We start from the raw sequence: 25,706 nt of genomic DNA on the forward strand, positions 1-25,706 counted from the left end.
TTTGGGAGAATCGTCCGAGACTGCTGCTGCACGGAATGTTCTCAAGAAAACTATAGTCTCGTCGACGAATAATTATGAACAAGATATTTCTTCTTCCTTTGTATCTGGTGGAAAAACTTTCAGTGGAAATTTCAACAATTGCAGTTTCCATTTTGTTACTAAATAAAGAAATAAAATATGATTTGACGTTTTGAAAGGAATATGATTTGACGTTTCATATTTCCCTAGGGAAATATGAACTGACATTCCATATTTCCCTAGGGAAATATGAGTGTGTTATGACACATGCTAACTAAGGCAATATAGCTCAATATTGGTTCGATCAGAAAAAAATTTATTTATTTCACGCCACTGTCTTAGTGTCGCGCTAGACAGAGAAGCATCGAATGTTTGTACCACAACAAATACATTCATAGCACGTCAATGTCCATTCCATGTGTTTATGTTCTAAGGCTAGACCGGGTAGGAGAAATTTCCTGAAGATGAGTTGGTTGCAAATCAATTTTTCAGCCAGAAATGCATCTTAGTAGATCACGAAGACAAAATATGAGGTAGTTGACAGGAGCCTCAAACAAGATTGAACTAGTATCGCCCTGCACAATCTCTAATTTCCTAACTTAATTGAAAGCCACCTTATCTCAGTTTAAACCATGGAAACGACCCATCCATAACCATCTTCTTCACCATATACATAATTGAAGTGACACCGTGGAGCGCGCTAATCATCAATCAAAAATTTTGGCCGGAAAGCCCAGCGAACGGGTGACGGGGACTCCGGGACTAACCTAGCGTGTAAAAATTGGCCTTTTTCGGTTTTTTCGCCAATCAATATCCCGGCAACGAGACGCCGCCGCCGTCTCCTCCGCTAGTTTTCCTTATCGATACCATCAATTTATTTTGGAAAGGAAAAGCCGACGTGTCGGTAATTAAAGTGGGGATTCGGTCAGTTCCCACTTCCGTCTAGCTTATACCGTTCGGTTTGGCGGCGCGAAATTGGGAACGCCACCGCCGCCGATGGAAACGAGATAAAAGCGTATGTGGGTTTTTCTACAAGCGTGCGCGTTCAACCTTTTTCCCGCACGCATTTCAAGTTGCAAAGAGTCACTTTTCCAAAACGTGCGGGAAAAACGCCTGCTATTTCTTTCCCGCACGCAAATGCGTGCGGGAATGGATTAGCAGGGGTTTTTCCCGCACGCAAATCTTATAGAATAAATTAAATTCTATCATGTCTCTATGCACCGAACGTCAACGATGAGTAACCCATGGTAACGACATGCAGAATTACGTCTGTCATTTTGTATGAATTAATCAAATGAGATATGATCTGCATCGTGCAATTGATATATTTATATATTTCAAGCGCTTGTAGAAAAAATATTGTTCCTAACTCTTGCGGAAAGTGTCTTGCCCGCACTCAACTGCTTACCCGAACTCTGCTTCGCATCGTTCGGGCAACGGCAGTTTCGTGCGGGCAAGTATCACTTTCCGCACTTGATAGGAAAATAACTATTTCGGGAAAGGTCCGAATAATACTGTTCGTCAAAAGTTACGGATATTGAATTAATTCGTGTTCTCTCTTCAGAAAAACCTTAATGCTTGAACGAAAATGTACTACAAACGTTATTACAAACTTTTTCCGAGTCTCATCTGAGTATTTTTGTCTTGTACTTCCATATTCCTATTCCCGATACATAATAATAGTTTTCTACGAAGGCGCAGAAGTGCCACATCACATTTTTAAAATATTTCTCGTTAAACGACTTCAAAACTTAAACTTTAAAGAAAAATATTTTTATCATATTATGCGGCCCTTTTACACCCTCGTAGTTTTCCATAAAAAATTGCCAGAAATATTGATCCAGTGAAGTACAATTCTATACAACTTTATTCATCTGACTCAGCGTGTCAGATTAATATAAGGGGAGATACCTTGGACATTGTAGAGTACCAAAAATGAGACCTGTATATAAGGGGAATTGTCTAGGAGAGCCTGTCAGAATAGTAAAAAAAACCGATCCTTGTACAGGGTGGGCAAAATTTGTGATACCTGAATCACAACTTTTTCAACCCAACGAGATAGAGGAAAATGCAGGCACATGACGGTCGTCTTTTTTCTAGAAACTAATAATGCCATCAACTGCATTACTCTATCTTCTTTTGTTTTCGAGTTATAGGTCAAAATTGAGTTACAACTTTTTAACCCAACGAGGTAGAGAAAAATGCATGTACCATTCATGTCGTCTATTTTCGAGAAACTAATATTGCCATCTACTGCATTTATGTATCTTCTTTTGTTTTTGAGTTATAGGCCAAAATATAAATTTGGGCGATTTCAACTTTGGTTATTATCTCCGTTTCTGTTTGAGCTAGGATGTTGAAATGAAATCATTATACAGACACTTTTTTGATAGCAATCCAGTGGCGTACTATGATTTTGTCCAACAGGTATATTTGCTGAGCTACAATAATAAGATATTAATATTTTTTCTTATGAAAATAGTAGTTTAAAATGACTTAGAGAAACTGAGGGTGATGTATTATATACTTCTGAAACGGTAAAAAATGGCGATACTTTCTAAGTCATTTTAAACTACCGTTTCCATAAGAAAAAACACAACTTTATGTTACAGCTCAGCAAATTAACCTGTAGGAAAAAATCATAGTACGCCAATGGATGGCTATCAAAAAAGTATCTGTATTGTGTCTTCATTTCAACATCCTAGCACAAACAGAAACGGAGATAATGACCAAAGTTGCAATCGCCCAAATTTATGTTTTGGCCTATAACTCAAAAACAAAAGAAGATAGATAAATGCAGTAGATGGCAATATTAGTTTCTCGAAAAAAGACGACATGAATGGTACATGCATTTTTCTCTATCTCGTTGGGTTAAAAAGTTGTAGTTCAGGAATAACCAATTTTGCCCATCCTGTACATACTCGGGCGTGTCAGATTAAGATATATGTGGTTAATTATATGTTGAAAAGTATATATTCTCTTGATCTGACAATTGGACTGTTTTTGTTATTTTGAAGCATTGAAGCTAAGGATTCAAGAATAAAGGAAAAATAAAATCTGATAGTTTCAGCAAGCCGAAATAATTAGAATTGGCCATAAAGATCACAAAAAAAGTTTTTTTAAATTATCTCCTCTCCTGGGCTTCAAACTGTTTTCGCATTCATTATAAAAGTTGTAGAGCATAATATTTTCTACAAACTTTGTTCGAAGCAATTTTTTCTACGTTTGAACGTTTTTGAGATATAGGGCGATGAATGTAGGATCAGATTGGGATTCTAAATTGACCTTGGCCTTTCGCATGTATGGCTAAGCTCCTCGCGATCATCTCCCTCTGGCTAGAAAACGGTTGAGGGTATAAAAATTGCTTCAGACAAAAGTTGTATAGAATTTTATTATCTCCAACTATCATTATGACTACAAAAACGGTTAGAGGAATAATAAGAGAGATATTTTCAAAAAATGCTGTGTATTCATCTTCAGATTAAGAAAACCCCCCCTGATTAGGGTCAGATTAATGGGTCAACACTTCTGAAATACCGAGATTAACCATCTGTATGAAAATCTGACACGCTGACACGATTTTTTTTGCATTTTCAGAGGACCGCTGTGACCTTGCTTTACGTCCGAATTGTCTCTTCAAAAGTAGCTTCCTTTGGATCCAATTAACAATCAACTCTTGCGTACGGCCACGCAAACTGTCAGATTAACATGAATTCATTATCAGAGACATGTAGGGCATATACTGTATCTAATTCTGACACGCTTGAGTATGTACAACTGACGATTTTTTTTATATCTTTGAAAGACGCTTTCCCCACCGTTGAAAGTGCATACATCATACAACCTTTTTTTCTTTCTACCATCTTATCTTCAAAATCCACAAGGTCTCCATGACGCTCGAGTAAATCCCGATTTAGCATCGTTGGCTCCCCAACTATACAGACTACAGAGTGTATAGGACATGTCAATAATAAATAACAATGTTATTTCAACCAGCTAAGCCATTAGAAATTTACTAGTGCCGTAAAAACATTTTACGATGAACAATTTCTTGATTTCATTTTTGAAATGATTATCATAAGACTTTGAAGCTATTAGGTAGATGATTTTAAAAATTTATACCTGACAGCGTTGGTGATGTCTCGTATTTTGATGTTTTATGTTGAGGAATTTGGCTCCGATACTGACTCAGAATATTCACTAACAAGAAATAGAGAGAAACGCAAGTTTTAGTAAAAATATAAAATGATCAGTGAAACTGAAGCGACTTCGACCAATGTGAGTGAAAATGATGAATCTGAATCTGCAACCGCAGTTGCGAAAGCGGCAGTAAAAGGAAAAAGCAGCAGCATTCACCAATGCAAGATAGTGGTAGGTACTAGTGGCAATACTGATGAAAAATATCATCTTGAAATAGTCAAGAACTTGGCGTCCCCTACATTTGATATATGGTCAATAAAAACTCGACCAACGCTAAAAAATAATGAATTTTATTTCAAATGAATGGAAATGATTGGTAAGGTATTCTTAAGATGAATATTCCCAATAATTTCACATTTCCATCGACTCGTGAAGTCTAAACAAATTTTTTCATAAAATATTAAGTCTACCTAATTTCTTTATTGCCTTCGCGTTCAGCAGTCGGTTTTTTCACAACTTCTCCTGAAGCACTCGAATACACGAGGCGTCCTCCTGAAATTTCGTCTGAATAATGTATTGATTTTAAATTTTCATTTCTTTAGGACGATAGCAGTCTGGAGCAGTCGTTATAGTACTGAAAATTTCCGTAGGAACCGATCGGGAACTGAATATCAAGGGAGTAATGAAACCCCGAAAAGCTTCATTTGATGTGCTTGGCGGAAAATGACTAATGAATAAATGAATGGAAAGACGCTTTACTCTATCGGACCTATTAGGAGGGGATGTTCACTTGAATAAATTACTATAAAATGAAGAGAGAACCGATTGAACTTCATAGAATATATTTTTCTAATCCACGTTATGTGAATCTCAATAATGCCATAAAAAAACTTCAATGAGGAATGGGTGGCATAACTCATAAGCTGACTCTCTGGAAACGAATGACCATTCATCATTTATATATCGCAATATAAATTCCGTTTCATTGAATGAAAGAAATATGCTGGTTTCCTAGAGACTAGGTTTTTGATACTGGAATCCGTTTTGTGGAAGTAAGCACGTCAAAAGTTATGAATAGGACTAATAATATGAATGTGAGATTTTTTTGGCGAGAGGTGAATTAGCGTCATATGAACAGGATTACGCGATTCCAGAGATTCCTTTTTCCTGGGATTTGGATGAAATCATTAATGAAGTTGAGCTAGCAGAATCCCAAGAACTTTATATGCACATCCACCCACAGACTACAACGTAATGTTGCATCCACTCAAGCAAATGTGAGATTACGATGATTGGGGCGTTTATGCAAGAATTGAGGATACTTTCAGGACTGTGCATATGGTTGCGCCGTTATTATCTGCAAAATGTTTTCTGTCGATTCTTGTCGAGAACGTGTGTAACTGCTCCTGTGAAGAATCGCTCTATATGTAAGTATTTATCTGAATGCATTGCAGTAGGTTTTCAACCTATGTTCTGATTTAATTCATTTGCCTTTTGATAGTAAATTTGGATGATAAACAGTAATTGCAAAATGATGGATGCGTCGGTAAGTTACTGGAAAGGTGATATATCGGTTTCGGTTAATTTCTTTGGAACCAACTGTGCAATTTTCTACCTACAGAAAACAGAGAACATGGAGTTAAAAAAAATCTTCCGTTCAAGGTTCTCCTCAGAAACTACTGAGTATTGTGAAATTTGGTAAAACAAATCGAATACCATCTGGCAACAATTTAGTCCTATGATGTTTTTTTCTAAAATAGACTCAATTCATGCTTTAACAATGGAGGAAACACTGAACCTAAAAAAACATGAGTATGAAGGTGGTGATGACAGAATCTTGAAATTAAGGAATGCATTTTCAAAATGATACAGGGTGAATACACTAAAGATGCTTCAAAAATGCGTGAAGTGATTCCTTGTCCGAAAAAATTAATATTTCCGAAGCATGAGGTCGAATATCCCTTATTCAGTGTCAAAATAGGATTTTTTATAAAGTTGAAGTATTTTGTCACCCGCCTACTGTTCACTTGAAAAGGATTACTACCCTTTAAAACAACAATTTCTTTTCGAAACATGCAAATTTAGGATTGAAAATCTGATTTTCCGAAACCTTGGAATGTATGTCAAAAAAAAGGAGGTAGGCTAAGTCAGGGAGACTTGCTCAGGTAAGAGACTTGAACCACTTCAAATATTTCAATTCAAATTTCGCGCTACCGGTATCGTAAATAGCTTGTGAATTACTCATAACAAGGCACAACTAGTGGCGGCTCTATTTTGGCCACTATCAGAAGAGTTCAGGAGTGAGAGTGATTTTGTTGTTAGGAAGTAAGAAATTGAATAATTTTTGTTTGTAACATTGTCTGAAAAGTTTAATAGGTACGTGGTGTTATTTACTTTCATTGCTTTCAGTGAATAATATTGCTTCACAAACGATGAGATATTTAAGTAATACATAGTTGTAAAAGTTTCAAGAAAATATCTGTTGAGTAGACTAAAGGGGACTGGGGGAAACTTGACCCATGCTATGGTCGGGAGACATAATCAGTGGTCCAAGTTTCCCGCACTGAGCTTAGATAATAGTTTGCTTCAAAAAAAGGAAATTGAGTAATAGAAATAAATATAAAAAAATATACAAGGGTTCAAAAAAGTAAAAAACACCTCGGAAATAAGTGAGAGTGACTCTGAAATAGAAAATATGTATTTCATACGCTGATACATCTGATGATGAAAACCTTGATATAGACAATCGTTGGTCATTGGAAATTGTTTTCTTTCAATGTTTTTCCTGATAAACAAACTTATGGTCAAGTCTCTTCCCCCACTGTTCAACTCTCCCATGGGTTAGGGAGACATGAGCCTAATTTCGGTTCCTAAAAAGAGAATTACTGTACCCAAAATGTTCATCTCACCATCATTTACTATTATCTTTGAGTATTCAAATAATAATACTCAAGGCTATTATCTATCGTTACCTATTTGGGCTTGATATCTTCACGCAAACGAATAAGTTGCTACCATTTACAAATACAACTTTGTGAGTGACTTCAGTCGAAATCATTTTACAGGAAGTGAAAGACTACGACAGATGCTAAGTGGTTAGTTCAACTTGCTAATTATAATTAAGTTCAGTGATTGGGGCTAGTTAAATTGAAACATAAAGATGATTTCGGAAAAAAAAAACCATTTTTGTGTGGAATTAACGTATAACGGATTTGTGAAGCCGGTAATTGAAAATGGGCATGTTTTCGTTATGAAAAATGACCTCAAACATAATAGGGGGAAATAGAAGATGTCACAACTTTTCCCGTGTTCACAGAAACTTCTCATAGGGGCAATGGCGCGAAAACTGAAAAATTTCAATGCCTCCTTCAGAATTGTTGGAATACAGCGAAAGATTCGAGCGGGAAGGCTCACAATAGGCCGTGAATAATGGGGAGCAATGAGAAGAATGCGGAACTCGAAGAAAGGAGAGCGGACCAGAAGTTAAGCATTAGAATACCTTGAATCCGAGTTGTTCTTCCCGAGTTTTCCTGCATTCACCTGCGTGAAATCCTTTCCGACTCATTGGAGGAAAAAGGGGAGAACTTTTCATTCGTGAGGAATCGCTGGTAATCCGTCAATGTCAGCAAAAGTTTAAAACATAATTGGGGAAAATAATAAGTAGTTGATTGTGGAGTTATCGGCTTCGACCGAATGGAACTAACAGTGTTATGTTATGGGCCTCATAACACTCCAAATCGTCAGCAACTTTTATTTCGCAGTTGGGCAGTTTACGAACAGGGTATTTCGAATGCCAAGATCAAAGATTGAAAAAACTATATTGTTCTGTTCTATTGACCAACAATATTTTTGGACAAGAGATCACCCTATAGGCCACTCCAACCCGCTGTCAGATAGACGTCAAAATAAAATTGTGGTGGACAAGCCAAGGTGTTGTGTACATAGATATAATACATAATTTTTAATATTATTGTATTTTTAGTTAATCTACTGCTGATCTAAAATAGCATTATTTTTGTTTAAAGTTTGCTGGCGGTGTTAGTCCTAATGATTTTTCCGCTGACAGCGTTAAATTTACGTTAGTAATGCTAATTAAAGGATTCAATAACTTGGGCAAGTAACACAGAATTTTAGCAGTAAGTGAATAATTATGCCATTGTTTTGCAGTGTTGTTGGATGTGGGGGCGGAGGAAATAGAGACTGTTAGTGCTTTCAAATCTCTGGAGGAATTTCTGTATTTTAGCATAAGAAGCTTCACATAGAGACAACTCTGGCTTCATATAGGAAGCCAGACAAGGAGACAACAAAAATGTTTGGATGCTCTTATAAGGAGAGCCGACTTATACCGGTTATATTTTTATACTCATTATATTTATGCTGTTTATTTTCTTACGAGTTGTATTTTGCACCGATTATACTTTTATACTGTTCCTGCTTTATATGTATAGTGAATACATCTTTTCAATAAAACAGTGCATCTTTTCAAGAGTATTTAATACAAGTGAATTACATAATATTATGTGTTTACCTTTTGAAAAAATATTCATTCCATCTCTATACCACATGTACAAACGCTGCAGAGCGAAAGGCCAGGAACAATGGTCTACCCGCCAAATTTCATATGGATCCAAAGACTTTCACAATCCTCATAGCAGCATTTTATCACAGGTTGGTCATAATTAACCCTTTTGTGAAATACTTTCCTCGAACATTTTGTTTTAAATATTTTATAGCGTAACCTAGATAAAGATCAAGCTATTGTATTATTTGTAGGTTGCTGAACTCTTGAAGGCTTTCATTTGCTGATTGAGTGTGAAAGAGGTTTGTAGAAAGTAGGAAAACCACAATAATACCATATTCCATCGTGATTCTAACTTAAATCTGTTTCTTGAATGGTGCATGTGGATCAAAACCTTCAATCCTGCTTATTTTCTGGGAATAACGTCGGCCACTTCTCGATTTGTTATCAAAATTTCAATGAAATGGGCATTCTTTGTTTTCACTGAAAGGAAATTGGTAGTTGATTCAGAAATCTTGATATATGATGATGATATTTATCATCTCAAAAGTTTAATAAAGACTTACATTTCGTAAATCTATTACAGAATGCCAAATGAATATTCTTGGCTTGGAGATCTTGAAGAACTAAAATACCTACCACTCTTTTGTATCTTGGAACAACGAAAATCACGAAAATATTCTTCAAATGAGGAATTTCCCTTGTAATGACGCGCTTGCTTGTCCTCCACAATTTTTGTGAGGTTAGAAGGTTGGAGTGGCCTATTAATTTTTTTATTTTTGATATCTGAATTTTATTATGAATTTTTTTCATATACATAATATGTATATATTATTCGATGTAACATGTACTGTCCTATATGAAATACAGGGTGAGTCTTTGAGTCTTACAAATCTTTCAACAATAGATTCTTGAGGTCATACCATTTTTTTTTTGGAGAACCATAAAAAAAAATTATTTTTTGTTCTCACGAACGGTTTTATTGAATGAAATGAATTTCGGAATATAGTTTTTCATTCATTCGATGAATCTTGTTCGAAAACAAGATATCACCCACGTCTTCCAGTTTTCTTATTATGACCATTACATATTTTCTCGTAAACGTCGCTCTCGATTAATTTGATGATCAAAAATTAAAAAGTATCTGTGACATTTGAAAAATTGGGTACTTTGGCTGAATACAACTCTGTTTGAAAGATCCATAGATGTGTAGTGTCACAGATTTAGCTAGTTATTCTGAAGGTAATTTTGATTCTCCAGGGGTGGTACAGCTCATTATGAAAACTCAAAATGGCTCTATCTTTTTCTTTCGGATATAGGTTCAATACCTCAAAATAAAAAAAAAGTCATACACGGAAAAGCTTCGAAGATCACGATTTGATTATTGATTAAGTAAATTTTTCCAAAGGGACAGAAAATGAACAAATGAAATTTTGCTGTGGTATTTTTCACATAGAAATGCACCTAAAACTCAATTTTTCACGGATCCCAATAGCTACTGAGGGGTGGAATCAGCATTTTTTTTCATTTTTCACCCTAAATTTTCATTCAGGCTCCGAAAAAGAATGAATTAGATATTTCGGTCAGTTCTTGAAAACAACATTGGCATATCCCTCATTTGAATAAGTTTTGTCATAATTTGTGCACAAATCAAGTACACACAACAATTAATCATTAGTACTATGCTGGTGGTCAAACTGACAAGTCGAGCAAGACCAATCTTTAAACAGTGGATATGTTTAGATATTATATGGAAACCTAAATGTTATACACGAATCATGAGAATACATAATTTACTGTGAAATACACTCAAGTACCCTGATTGAGCAACATAAACGAAACGTAAAAAACCAACGCTTAAAACGATCCAGTAGAAAGAACCCTGGAATCGATAGGGAGTGTAAATGACTTTCATAATAATCGCCTCGTTAGACTTGTCACCAGTTCACACAATTCCTGAATTATTCCTGCTCTCTGGAGTGCTTTCTGCTCGTGAACATTTTGAGTGGACTGCTTCTGGCTTGACGGAGCCTGTTATTTATATGAATAAAGAATGAGGACGTGAACTAGGTTGAATAGTTACGCAACTTCTTTAGTGTACCAAGTTGCGCTGAACAGGACGAGAAGTGGTGAAAGCAGGTGGATGTTTTCAATCATGCCTGATGCGCTTTGATGCCAGTAATGAAGACGTGTCTCGAAACGTACATGTGAATATAATTGCAGCGGGTTCCTTGCTAGATTAATTCGAAAGAATACGAAATGACTTCCAAAAATGTGAATGAATAGCAACCATAATAATCAGGGCTACGGAAAGAGTTGTGTGGAAATAATTGGGAGATACAGAGGATATTCTCCTTCCTTCCTCAATCCACGTGGCGCAAAATCATAGATATCCGTTCTAGCCCAATTCGACGGTCTGATACAGAAACTGGCCTTCCCTATCGGTCATCATCTTCAATGGAAAATTTACCTCTTTTGAAGCTTGCAGTCCAATTTTTCACGGTCGCATACGAAGGACATTGATCACCATATCTTCGTAAATCTGCTTACCTCTTAACCCTTTTAAATACAGGTACTTGATGATGGCTCGTTACTCCAATTTTTCGATTTTCAAAATTTCGGTGAACATCTTCTTTCTTTTAATTTATTGCGTAACTCTGGTTTACTTTTTTGACCTCAAACTTCACAATGACACTTCTAATGAGTTATTGTTCGTTGCTATGGTAACGCAATATGTTTTTTATGCATGGAACTGATCTAAGGCGAATTTTGGCGCTAGTGGTTAACTATGGTTAGGTTGTAGTTACTTGGGTAACCACATTTTGGCGATGATAACCATGTAACTATGACGTTTCAATGACGTCACAGGAAGTTAACCACGTAACTACACGTAACCTTCCTCTTGAGTAGGGTTAAAGCACAGCCCTCTTAAACACAGAGGGCTGTGGTTAAAGCATTGAGCTCTATGGAGTTCCCATAGAGTTCAATGGGTTAAAGAGTATGGTATGTAGTTCTATCTCCTTTCAATGAGTGAAATGGAATGAATTTTAGTGCCATAGATTCTTAGCAGAGACGCACAGAACACAAATAATAGACGTTGGTAGCGGGATTCACGAAGCACAGAACACACCCATATAGAAGGGAAACTTCCCTTCTATGAAGTAAACAGCGATAGTTTAATTTTTTTTGCCATTGGTGGATCCATCACAACACATACATATAACAAATTATAAAATACTACTACTGGAATCTATAATGCGTTTTGAATTATGAAAAAAAAAAGAGGTAAGCAAAAAACAGCATTTGGAGAGGCACCAGTATACACCAGGTAGGTTAAACTAGTTAAAGAATATTTTCTTATTATTCTTCTTGTACATCTTCTTCAAGAAGGGTCTCTACCCTCCAAAATTTTATTTTTATCGAAAACTAACCAAACAAAACGTACAGCTGTCACTTAACAGCTGATGACATAAATGTCATCAGTAACTATGACGTCAGAGATAACCATAGTAAGCTGTGGTCACAGCGCCAAAATTCGCCTCTAGGCTAATTAGATATCAATACATCCTCGTATCTTTGTACTCTGTAAGTACCTACGTCTCTATCCCTTTGCTCTCTGTATATTAGAGTTGTGCTTTATAATCAATCGATTCAGGATACTCCACTTCAACCTATCCATCAACAACGATATTTATTATTTTCAATATTCATTGTCTTCTATCATTCGTCCTATTGGAAGACAGTTCCATATTGGTAGAAGAAAATGGAATCTCGCGAAATTACATTATCAGCTGCATTCACTTTATTTTCTGATGTAGTTGTTATTAAAGCATCTGTGATTTCGTGGAGAAGACTCAGAAAGACTTCAATCATTCGATTCTCTCGAAGCAAAAATCGATATCCATTAATAGCATTACCAAGAATCAATGTCAAGTTTTATTTGCTACTGCTTAGAAACTCCTCAACAAATGTCAATTCGATTCGCTTGAAAAGTGTCAAAATCCTTTTTGTTTTGTACCATGCAGTGTTTTTGTAAAGCAGGGGTTCCCAACCTTTTCTTGGCTTATAATATTCTTGTTAGCAGGGACCACCTCTAATAAACCTGTAATAAATCTGAAAATTTTATGGAGCTCGATGCAGTCGTTCGGTCTTGACGGTTATTTCATTGATTCACTCTTTTTGGAAAATTTTCGATAGTTACCTTTCGAGAGGATTATCTCTCAATAACAATAACCGTAGATGGAATTGTGATACAAATTCTGAAAGAGCAACTCCTCTAGTTAAAAAACTGAAGATTTTATGGAGCTCGATGCAGCCGTTCGGTCTTGACGATTATTCAATTGATTCCATATTTTTGGAAATTTTTCGATAGTCACCTTTCGAGTGGATTATATCACAATGGCAATAACCGTAGATGAAAATGTGATGCATATTCTGAAAGAACAACTCTTCTAGTAATAAATCTGAAAATTTTATGGAGCTCGATGCAACCGTAGCCTCCTACAATCTTTTCCTTTTTGAGTTATTAGCAAAAAATGAGATTTCGACGATTCGAAGAGTTCTCATAACTTTTTTGTTTTCGAAGTTACAAATCTGAAACTTGTACCTAGAGCAGGCACTTTTTTACTGACGAGCTCTGAAAATTTTTCCTAGATTCTAGATTTCGAACTATTTAGGCAAACTTTTGTTTTTTGATGCATTATTGAATTTGTTATTTGTGAAATGGTGAAAAAGAATAGTAGAATAGTGGAATGTTTAAGTCTCAGATCTGTTACTTCAAAGAGAAAAAAGTTATGAGAACTTTTCGAAATAGTCAAAATCTCAATTTTTTTTAATAACTGATAAACGAAGGACCGTAAAAGGCTACGGCTTCCACCATTTTTTGTTTCTCTGGGTAAAAAAATCGGAAACTCGAATAATAAATGTGATATTTGGCACGCACAAGTTATTTGATAAATTCTTTAAGAGGAAGTAGTACATACGATTGGGGATCGAGATAATCTATATTGGTTGCTTTTCGGATGCTACCCCAAATACGGAAATGTGCCACATCTTTGAGCAATAGCCTGAATTACTAACTGGTACAGTTGAAACATAGAAATTACCACGGGAGGTGATATTAGGAATATTGAATAATTTTCAGGTATTCCTGAATTTCAGCGTAATTTCGGTAATATATCACAATGAAAATTTGTGCAATATACAGGCTGTCCCAAAACTAGTGAATCAAACGTCACACCACGATAGAGTACCAAATATTATCGAATAACACCAACATTAGTTCAACGAAAATGTACCGTTTCCAAAATAATCAGAATTTTATTAAAATACCTGAAGTTGCCGATTTTCGAAATATTTTTCTTAATCACAGGGCCAGTTTGTGGAAAAGGATATCGATTTTAAATTATATTGAACTAAGATTATTGTTTCATCTCCCCTAATTGAAATTATTTTAAGTAATTAATCGATAACCTAAGTAAATGTAAATTAAAACAATTGTTTTTTCTACATGATTTTTATTACTCAGAATAAACTCAGAATAGGGGTGATAATATGGGAGAAAAATGCTATCCTTAATCAAAAATTGGCCTTGTGATTGAAAAAATAGTTCGAAAATCGGCAACTTTTGGTTAGGTTTTTTCAGAAACGGTACATTTTCGCTCGAATAATGTTGGTGTCATTCGATAGTATTTGATCTACTCTATCGTGGTGTGACGTTTGATTCACTAGTTTTGGGACACCCTGTATAAAGAATCTAATCATCGATGTCCCCCCGCCGCTATTTTTATCGAAATATGTTGAAAAACCATCGAAAAATTATTGTGAAAACAAGTTTTATAGACACTAATGTGGAAATTTTTTACTCATAAGAAACCAACTGAATTGGAAAAAAAAAGAAACGGAGTGACATCAAGACATCCTTCAACTTCAATTAAAAAAAAACTCAAGGTTTTACGTACAACATTGAAAGCGTAAATTAAGAACTAGTGAATGCCGTTTTTGAATGGAGATTCTTGAGGTATTACTTCCCCTTAAGAGTAGTCATAAATAATTAGTATCTATTGCCATTTGAAGAAAAATATCGATGACATCATATTTCAAAATGGGGACACGCTGTATATTATTTTATCGCATCAAAAAGACCGCAATTTAATACTAATCCAGCTTTCTGAGCAGATTCACAAGAAAAAAGCTTTGATTCAATGAATCAATTTAGAGTTAGATGTTAGCACTGTAGATGTTTCACATCAAAAAAGGTACTTGAAGAGTACAAACATGAATCATCCTGCGTAACGTTAAGGACCCGCGTTTCATCTTGCGGCCAGTCGAAGGTTCCATCGGCATTTAACGGTCTCGGAGATTTATATCCGTGGATTCATTCGGGGGGGCCGCAACCCCAGAATAAACGTAGCCTCCTACCTCCACCGCCGATGAAATAGTGGCAGAGGGCGGACGCCCCGCGATGAAAAATTCGTTCGTGGAAACGGAATTGATAATTCTGCATGAGATCCTCAAGTTTGAACATCAATGAATTATTAATGCCGTCGGGGATGGGCGGCGGCATCGGCTGAGCATGGTCGAATTCCATCTTTTACTGGACTAATAAAACCGGGATTTAATATAGAAATATCGGTCCGGTCGAGGCGCCGTTTTTACGGTGCGGAGGAGCGCTGCCGTTCACGGATAAATTAGTGGCTGTAACAAACTGAAATTCGGGATTTCACTGAGGGCATGTTATCCTGAAAAGATTTACGATGCTCTCCGAGGGATCAGGTTTAGAGCTGCGGGAAGTTCGGAAGAATCCTAGAATATAGTTTATTATAACTACGGTGTGCTGTACGCCTTCATTTTTCAGATATTCACGGGAAATAATTCGCAGTAAACTTTTCAGTTGCCATTTTGATATTACGTTTATTTCGCAAAAAGGTCCAGTGAAATTCAGTTATCCAGATACATTTTCATCTACCCGAATTTATCAGCCACAACAAAAGATTGTTTATTTACTTATACTATACTGCTATTTAGAATTATTCAGGTCCTCTCATTCAATTAGTAATACCCTGATATTCTAAAATCCGCAATACGTCAGACGGTAGCGAGCATATTCAATGTAGGAGATTTTATATAATGTTTCATCTGAATCTAAACTACTTATATTTCAGCTGAATATTTCCACAATCAGAAAGATTGTGAATGAAGAGGTTGACAAAGAATTTCCTTCTATTGGGAGACCCAAAAAAGTGGTGGCATTTGAGAATTTTATGTTTGAGTGAAAATGCGATAAGTTTACTACAGGATTTTCGATGTCATTGTAGAATAAGTTCAGGAAAATTGATTTTTCTATTTTTCATTTGACTTGTCCTATATATTGTAAATGTCTTAAGGTACCAATAAATACCTTATTATTATTATTATATCAATGTATTAAGATGAACAACCACAAATACGAGCCAGTTGTCCTGTTAATTCATGTAAAATTTTTGTTCAAAGGTGGAGTTCATCTAGATTCGAAACTTCCTTTAATTCCGTTTACTTCTATTGATGCAAGATGATTTTTGTTGCAGAATTCAACATTTTTGTAATCTGTTAACTCCTTCGAGAGATAGGTCCCATTCCCAACCACTGCATCATATGCATTTCATCTTTGGGTTAATAGTTTTGAAATCTACAACTGATCTAACGTATTCAAACATTAGCTAAAGAGGATAACGAACATTAACTCTCCTCAAGCTAGTGCATATTATGATATTATACTGATCTCTTGTATTTTCCATGCAAATAACTGGAATTGGTATGCCTTCAATCGGTTTGTATAAACTTCAGTTATGTTCGTCACATATTTTCCGAAGAGATTCGACATTGTGATAAAATACGTAATAACAGAAACTTTTACGTAGAACGGGCAACATAGCGTTGATTTAAAACTCAAAAATGTTTTGACAAGCTTGATAACCCCACCCTTTCGTACTATACAGAGTGAAATATGTCAAATTTCCATGGCCAACCGAATGCTAAAATAAAAGTGAATGGAATATATATTATGTATTATGACATCACCGATATTAGAGCTTTTAGATGAATATTATATCTATTTCGTATTAGCATAAAAATAATATAGTCTTGCGAGTGTGGAAGGTGAATATCAGAAACGTGTTTGCCAACGTGAATATCCGACAAAACACTTACATTGACAACGTATTTTTTCAGATTCCATTTGTGGCTTTTTATCTGCCTTAATCATTCAACGGTCGGTGAAAATGGAGTACAGAGTACTCCTGTCCCAGTTTGTTTCAAGACCCCATCCTTCTGTTGGATTATTTACGCTATTTTACGCTACACTGTACTGATGAGTGGACAATGATCCCGAAACCGTCTACGGTTGCGTTTAGATGTTTCAGTTTTCTGGGATTTCCTACGCTCGTTCATGAAGCTTGCATTATTGGAACGACAATTCTATGGAATTGTTGTCTCCGGTTTTCATTCAACAATACTTGGAAAAGCGCCGGCTATCAAATACAAGTTGTGATATAAAATTTATGTCGTATTTTCAAGGAAAGTTTCGATATTATTGGGTAGTTCTTCTGGTTTAGTTTTTACATTCATAGTTTCATCACAGAACATTTAGTGTTTTGTGGTAATATCAAAACTTTTATATAAACTATATGTGAAGTTTGTAAGGATGGATCATACTTAGGTAGCGTTACCTTCTACGAGTAAGTATCCAGGCCAGTCAGCTCTGGACACTTGCATACCATGTGAGCAGAGATTCCTGGCAGTGTGATTCCAAGGACCTCAGCGTGGCCTGGCTGTCCGTGGTGATATATATATGGGCCCCTTTGAGGTTCATTTTAAGACACTCCTGAGCGCATATGTAAACAGAGGGTTCACTTCTTAGGGCCTTAGAGTCACTCATTTTATGCCAATGCCGGTGCCTTTCTCCGATTTTGATCCATAATTTCTCATGATATTTACTGTTCTATCGATGGTGTCTCGTAATGGTTTAGGTCGGTCACGAAAACTTTCAAGAAAGACTCTAATTTTTTTACCCACAACTCGATTAAACTCGCTATGAATAGGATTGAGATTCGAGTAATATTAATTAGTGAAATCAGGAATCTTGTCCAGGTATGTCAAGAGGTATTCGTTTATATTTTTTTTCAAACAAAAAAGATGAATAAAAGAGTAAGGTAAGTAAGGAAATAATAGAACTATATTTCTTAATTCTGTGATGACAAATTCGATAACATTTTGTATTCCAGGAAAGACAGTCATAATTTGAAAAAAAAATCGTTAGTACGTCTCTGGGTTTTACTCAGAAAAGTGCCTGTGGGAGGTTCAATTTCAGATATCTACATTCAAAGACAAGAATGTTTTGAGATTTGTTCGAAATCGTGACATCTATTTTTTTTATCAATTGAAAAACGACATCTGCTAGCTCTCCTACTTTCGGAGATTCATCAAGATATCAAATTTCCGACACCCGATACAAACAAAAAATAATCATTGAGATCAGCGCCGAAAGTAAAAAATCTCCTCTGAAGTTTTTCTCGGAAGCAATAAATGAGGAATAAAGGACGAAAGAATTCTCCTGGAACAGAAAGCGAAATCTCCACTTTGATGTTACTGTGAAGTTTTTAATGCCAAATTACAGCTGCCGATATTAATAACAGGGTATTAACTTTTAATTTCACTTCATGCACTCAGTTGTGACATGACGGTATAGAAATATTGCTTTGAAGTCCACAAGATAATGAAATCCTGAGTCTTTTTTCGAAGTCTGGATGAATTCTCTGAAATGAACAGTGGGCTGAACCTCAACTTTGTTTACTGAACTCTTATCACTTTTTTTCTCATTTTACATTGGCGTTTGTCCTATTTCAATCAACAATTTCGAAAAATTCCTCGTGTAGATCAATTTTTAGAGATGATGTCCTACCTTATTCATGGATTTATGGTCAAGGCAATCACCAACTAGGCTCAGGGATGGGCAAACAAATGTGACAGCTCGAGTAGAAAAGTCCCTTTAGATTTAACCCCCCATTAAACCTTAAAACTGTCATTTATGAAGGGAATAATGGAGAATTGAAATTTCAATGGTGGATTTAACTTTCAGGGATTTTCCTGCAACTGTGCAATAGTAGAACATCATCCAACCTATACAGAATGTTATCAAAGGTGAGGCTTTTTTTTGCAGAAGATAGAAATCATCGAAATAAGTAATTTCATCAAGAATTGTCTCTTTAAAATATTCAAGCTGGCTGAGCTATAACTATAACTAAGTTTAAGTAAGGGACTGTGGAAGATGTCTCCAGGATCGAAAAAATGAAACAAAAAATAAAAATATGGCTGAATGGTTCAGTATTACTGAGTCTATCTGATTAGTTGCGCATCAGGCCACTGAAAAAATTTGTTGTATCGTGCGATCTAGAGTGAAGAAAGTGTTGAAAATTGAGACATTTTATAGAAAGTGCTAATGTTGGCAAAGTGCTATTATTTTAACCCTTAACCCTACGATGATTGTTGGAGGGTTTGAACAAGAAGAAGATTGATGACTATTGTGAAAAAATTCGTGAATAATTTAGACGAATTTCATTGATCAGATTTAGAACCAATATACTATTTTTTTACATTTGGTCCTATATTATCTTTCGGTCAATTGGTATAGATTTGAGCCATTTCATAAAATCGTTTGAGTTAGATACTAAATAATGAAAAAATTTTGCCAATCCTATGTTTCCGTTTTTATTTCCACGTAAAAATCGAAAAGGACAATATCCTAAACGAAACCACATGATTCAGTCAGTCATCACGAGATAAGTTTTTTTCCATTGCTTTGCCATAATGGGGAATTCTCCTCAATTTGGTTATTCCAGCATATGCAAGTTTGAATTGAATAATTATGAGTTTAATTCATGAATTTTTCAAAAGCACCGTGGAAACTATTCAAAATCATTCTTCAAATATGAGGTTTTAAAATTTGAATCGCTTCGTTTCTAGTTTACGATTTGGCAACAACGCCTACTAGAAAAAAAAAAGGATAATGGCTTGTTTATAAAATAACAGCTGTTGATGTACAGCCATTATATGGCGCGTACTCACTGGCGAGCCTCAACAGCAACCGGCCATAAAAATTCTATAAAATTTTACGACCTTTCTCGTTCGTCGCAGACTTCACAGATAGCCATCTTTGTATATCTCATCAAGATAGTGTATTTGTTGTCCTTTATTAACAACGCATATTTCAGTCGATGTTGCCAACTTGGGAAATAGAAACGAAACGCTTCAAATTTCAAATACCCATTTTCATTTCTCATTATTAAGTAATTAATGGTTGTATTCTGCTTTTCATCTGTAAGTTACAAATCTGTAGCGTACGATCGATCTGTCAGTGTCCGATTCATAGATCCATAAATAATGCAATTCTGGAAATGTTCCTGTAATTATCTTCTTTACAGTGTTACTTTTGAACTACTTATCGTAAATAATTACGGATTCCTGTAAGCTACAGATCACTAAAAACGTCAAGAATTGCAATTTTCCTGTAGGCTTATGAAAAGTTACAGATTGTCTTACAGATGAAAGCAGAATACCATCATAAAATAATGTTTTTTTGGAAACGGTTGAAATGGTTATTTCAAAATAAGACGTTTCAAAGATATTCCATGAAACATAATAATTTTCTTCAGAAGAAGTATTCCCTATTCAGATAACAAATGATCCAGGGTCGTATTAGGATCTATTTCAGTAATCATTTTCAATTTTTATCAACTTTGTCATTTTGAAAGTTTTGTATAGGTGATTTTTGGTGTATTTAAAGCCTCACCTTCACATACACCCTGTAGTCCCAGTATTATCGAAGTGAAATCTTCGAAGGATTAAAAGTAATATGCAATGAAGTGATTTCTGATCCTGGATCGTAATTATCTTCTCTGAATTTGCTGGTGTGCTCTAGAATGTGATATTTTCTCCGAATTTCACAAGTTGAGTAAAAAGTGGGATAGTGGTGAATTAGAACTGTATCGCTTGAGGCTCACTAATGTTAGTAGGGTGGATCAACCGCTAATTTCGTTTTGCTTCCGTGTTGCAGCCGATACGCACTGCAATCAAATCGATTGCGGTTGCGAAAGGTCATCGACAATACACAAATAACCCGTCCCTATATACGCAATATAAATTTGTTGTTTGGAGGGTACGGTTGCTTTAGCCAGTCGTCCGCGAAATCAGGGCCGTACTTGAACCGTAAGCCGATTATGATCCACCCAGCAATATATGGTTTTCTAATAAATCAGAAATCAATATTTGAAGGACTCGAAATATTCCAAAACAGGTCGCGTTGGAAATGTAATGAGGAAATCCATCAAATTAGGGAAGGATTATGTACTGGATTATTTTATCTAGAGAACCTCTAGTTCAGAATTAATATTGCCAATGCATTGGAGCTTAATTTCGATATTGTTCTTATTCAAAAATTATTTCTCGGAAGACTGGAAATGTGCCAAAAAATTGATAACACTGAAATAATGACTCATTTATGGTAGAATCTGAAACGGATAATGAAGTTTTTGAAAATTATCACAATAGTTGGGGAGCCGATAATGCTAAATCGGGATTTACTCGAGCGTTTTGGAGACCTAGTGGATTAGATGGTAGAAAGAAAAAAAAGTTCCATGATGTATGCACTCTCAGCGGTGGGGAAAGCGTCCGCAGGGTCTCAAAGATGTAAAAAAAAATCGTCAGGTGTACATACTCGAGCGTGTCAGATTAAGATAGTGTATATACGAGTCTCTGATAATGAATTCATGCTTATCTGACAGTTTGCGCGAAGGGTCTCGCCGTACGGAAGAGTTGAAAATGGTAAAAAAAAGAGACTGACAATTTGGACGTGACGCAAGGTCATAGCGGTCCTTTGAAAATGTAAAAAAAATCTTTACTTGTACATACTCGAGCGTGTCAGATTTTCATACAGATGGTTAATCTTGGTGTTGTAGACTTGCAGTCCCATTAATATGACAACAATCAGGAGGGTTTTCTTAATCTAACACTTTGAAGTTGATAAAAATGCTTTTTTCTTCGAATACTTTCCTGCCTGTACCTCTAATCATTTTCGAATTCATTATAAAAGTTGAAGATAATAAAATTCTACACAACTTTTGTCTGAAGCAATTTTACATACTCTCAACCGTTCTCAAGTTAAAGGGCGAGGAGCTTAGCCACACATGCGAAAGGGCAAGGTCAATGTAGAATCACTGTCTAATTTACATTCATCCAATTGTCAAAATGACAATGGAATTTCTATGAGGACAATTTCGAAATTAGTGACTGATCCTTAGAATGTATGTACTATTTTGAGTGAATTTTCGCTGCAGCATGTTTCGCTAAACACCTCGCATTAATCGCCATATATCTTAAAAACGTTTGAGCGTAAAAAAATTGCTTAGAACAAAATTTTATAATGAATGAGAAAAAAATTTGAAGCCCAGGGGAGAAGATAATTCAAAAAAACTGATTTTTGTTACCTTTGTGGCCAATTTTTATTGTTTCGACCTGCTAAAATTGTCAGTATATATTTTTTCGTACGTACACTAACTACACACTACTATCACAGTACTTAGCTCCTTCAGGTAGGTAAAAAGTGATAAAAGTGAAAATTTCATCATAAAAGCTCATTTTTTCAAGAGAAGTTGATGAATTTGCAGGAGTCTGAGAAAATAATTGTTAGACAAGTAATAAAATAAAGAGAGGGTGTTGTAGTTGGGCCAGCCTATATGACCTACAAGTCAATTGAAATACTGCCCCAATTCATTACGAAAATCCCACATAATCCATCTGGCTTATCCTTTATGGATTATTCTCCAACCGAATGGTGAACGAGACAGTGTGACACTGTTTTACCGAATCCCATGCTTACTTTTATGCCGTTTAAAAATTAGGGTATGTACTCACATCTGACCACAAGCTTGATAGGATTACTGGACCCCTTGCCCTCAGCATTCGTGGCAACACATCTATACTCTCCCACAGATGCTCGCGTCACACTTTGAAGTACCAGACTATGGTCGCTCATTATCGTTCCTCCACTGACGTTTTGAAAAATTTCGATGTCCTGCAAAAAAATAAGGATGAACGAAGGAATCTAACAACAATATATATATTATAATGTCAAATCAAGCTCCAAGAGTAATTCAGAGGGTAGCTATTAACATGCGTTCAAAAAAATTCGTCGTCGAGTATAGGCTATGTCGTAATCTTCAAGGTCACCTTTCTGTGTCTAAAGGTAATTCTTAGCTTCTAAGTAAACTGTCAAGTGAGGACTATGGATTGTATTAAAATTATCAAATTATAAAGGTAGTTTTTATAGACTGACGATCAAAAAGCATTTATTATTGAATCCTTCTCTAAAAATGAGAATGAGAAAAAGGCCAGTGGAGATGTTCTATTGATGAATGTTTCAGCGATTCAGGATCGAGTATCTCAAAAAAGGAAGGGGTCAACCAAAGAAGAGAACCCCCAGAGACAAATGCCAATGATAATGATGACAGAAACTCTGCGAATTTTATCTCAACTGGCTAGAGTCTCTGTTGAAAAATGTCAAACGATTTCGAAAAAATACATCAATTTGTCTTTTCATGCCTAGATTGATTTGTTATGAGAAAATTGAAGATGTTGATTACCTCGTAGATGGACTTTTGATAGTGGTTTCTCAACCAATTCATTGATAAATCAAATTAATTTTTTTCTGATTAGGCCTGGTTTTATCTTTCTGGATATAATAACACTCAAAATATAAGGATGTGGAGTAGTCAATAACCAGAAATTTTTTTCATTAAACACTACTTAATTATCAAAGAATTGGATTTTGTTTTGCTATCAATCAGATACGAATTGTGGAACCTATTTCTTTGATGGAACAGCAGAATTTGTATTTCAACACAAAAATTAATCCTTCAGAAGTAATCTACAGCCTAAGAATTTTTTCCCTCCCTCGTTACAAAAAAGTAAACGTAGACTTCAATTCATCAATGGAAACGTCGTTGATTATTATCTGCGCCTTCTATCCCTATCAGGCAACACGAAGATTGTCAAGGTCCTGACGTTAAACCAACTAGAAAATACATTGTCATAAAAGCTTTTATGACGTGCAGCACTTCCTATATGAGTTTAGAGGAAGCCTTCGCACTTAATAGGAACACAATAAATTGTATGTGAGATAGAAGTTTGATGAGAATTTTACCGCTACTTCCATGACGCATTATATTTCTGAAGAGGCACTTCGCTTCGATTCAATCTATGATATATTATCTCAGTTTAAGGTGTGATGAATTCATATTATAGGGCGGGATGCTCCAGACAAGGGAATCCATCCACATAGTGCTTCCAAACATGTAAAAAAGATCGTCAGGTGTATATACTCGAGCGGGTCAGATTAAGATACCGTATATGCCCTACGTGTATCTGATAAAAAATTATTGTTAATCTGATAGTTTGCGTGGTGGGGCTTGTTGTAAGGAAGAGTTGTAAGCGGTATTTTTTTTAGACCCAAAGGAAGCTACCCTTCAAGAGACTGACAATTCGGACGTGACACAAGGTCAATGCAAAAAAAAATCGTTACTTGTATACTTCATTCAATTTTATTTTAGCAGTCGGTTGGCCATGGAAATTTGACACATTTCACTCTGTATAGTACGAAAATGTGGGGTTATGAAGCTTGTCAAAACATTTTTGGGTTTTAAATCAACGCTATGTTGCCCGTTCTACGTAAAAGTTTCTGTTATTACGTATTTTATCACAATGTCGAATCTCTTCGGAAAATATGTGACGAACATAATTGAAGTTTATACAAAATGTTTGAAGGCATACCAAATCCAGTTATTTGTAAAATACAAGAGATCAGTATAATATCATAATATGCACTAGCTTGAGGAGAGTTAATGTTCGTTATCTTCTTTGGCTTACATCATTTGTAGATTTCAAAAATATTAACCCGAAGATGAAATGCATATGATGCAGTTGTTGGGAATGGGTATCTCCCGAAGGAATTAACAGATAATTAAAAAATGTTAAATTCTTCAACAAAAATCATTTTGCATAAATATATAAGTAAAAGGAATTAAAGGCAGTTTCAAGTTGAGATGCAAAACTTCACCGTTGAACAAAAATTTCACATGAATAAACAAGTAACAGGGCAACTTGCGCGTATTTGTGGCTATTCATCTTAATACATTGATGTAATAATAATAATTAGGTATTTATTAGTACCTTAAAACATTTACATTGTATAGGACAAGTCAAATGAAAAATAGAAAAATCCATTTTAGGGAACTTATTCTCCGATGATATTTATCGAAAATCCTATAGTAAATTTTTCGCATTACTTCACTCAAATAAAAAATTCTCAAATGCCACCACTTTTTTGGGTCTCCCAATAGAAGGAAATTCTTTGTCATCCTCTTCATTAACAATCCTTCTGATTGTGGAAATATTCAGCCATGGGCGCCACGGCCACGGCCCCCCCTGAGATTCAGATAGACACCGTTTAAGAAATTTTTCTTTCAGTAAAACTAATCGTAGATGATATTTTGCCCCCCCTGAGAAAAATTTCTGCGGGCGCCCATGTATTCAGCTGAAATATAAGTCGTTTAGATTCAGATGAAACATTATATAAATTCTCTTACATTGAATATGTTCGCTACCGTCTGACGTATTGTGGATTTTAGAATATCAGTGTATAACTATTTGAATGAGCGGACCTGAATTCTAAATAGCACTTCCTGAAACCCTGTCTCTTTTTTCAATCACTTTCGACATTTTCGAATTTTCGTAATAAAAATTGATATTAGTTGTGGCAACGGCGTTATGACATTAACGACATTACATGAGTGCCAACCTAACTTCGTTCTAGTTACAAAAACTTGAGAAAATTATTTCATGGCCAACCGACTGCTAAAATAAATTTGAATGAAGTATACATACTCGGGCGTGTCAGATTTTCATATAGATGGTTGCTGCAGACGGGAGTTGCAGATGTGTT

At 35.5% G+C, this 25,706-nt stretch overlaps 1 protein-coding gene across 2 annotated transcripts in view; it reads right to left on the reverse strand.

Moving 5' to 3' along the window:
• The window catches only part of LOC123307604 (protein turtle), a 330,136-nt gene that overhangs the window by 65,073 nt on the left and 239,357 nt on the right, over positions 1-25,706 (reverse strand). For both annotated transcript variants that reach the window (XM_044889979.1, XM_044889978.1), the window contains exon 9: positions 22,622-22,781. In XM_044889979.1, the coding sequence (XP_044745914.1) occupies positions 22,622-22,781 (160 nt within the window). The remainder of the gene's footprint in view (positions 1-22,621; positions 22,782-25,706) is intronic.

This window comes from Coccinella septempunctata, chromosome 2 (assembly GCF_907165205.1).
Source record: "Coccinella septempunctata chromosome 2, icCocSept1.1, whole genome shotgun sequence".
Classification (NCBI taxonomy): domain Eukaryota; kingdom Metazoa; phylum Arthropoda; class Insecta; order Coleoptera; family Coccinellidae; genus Coccinella; species Coccinella septempunctata.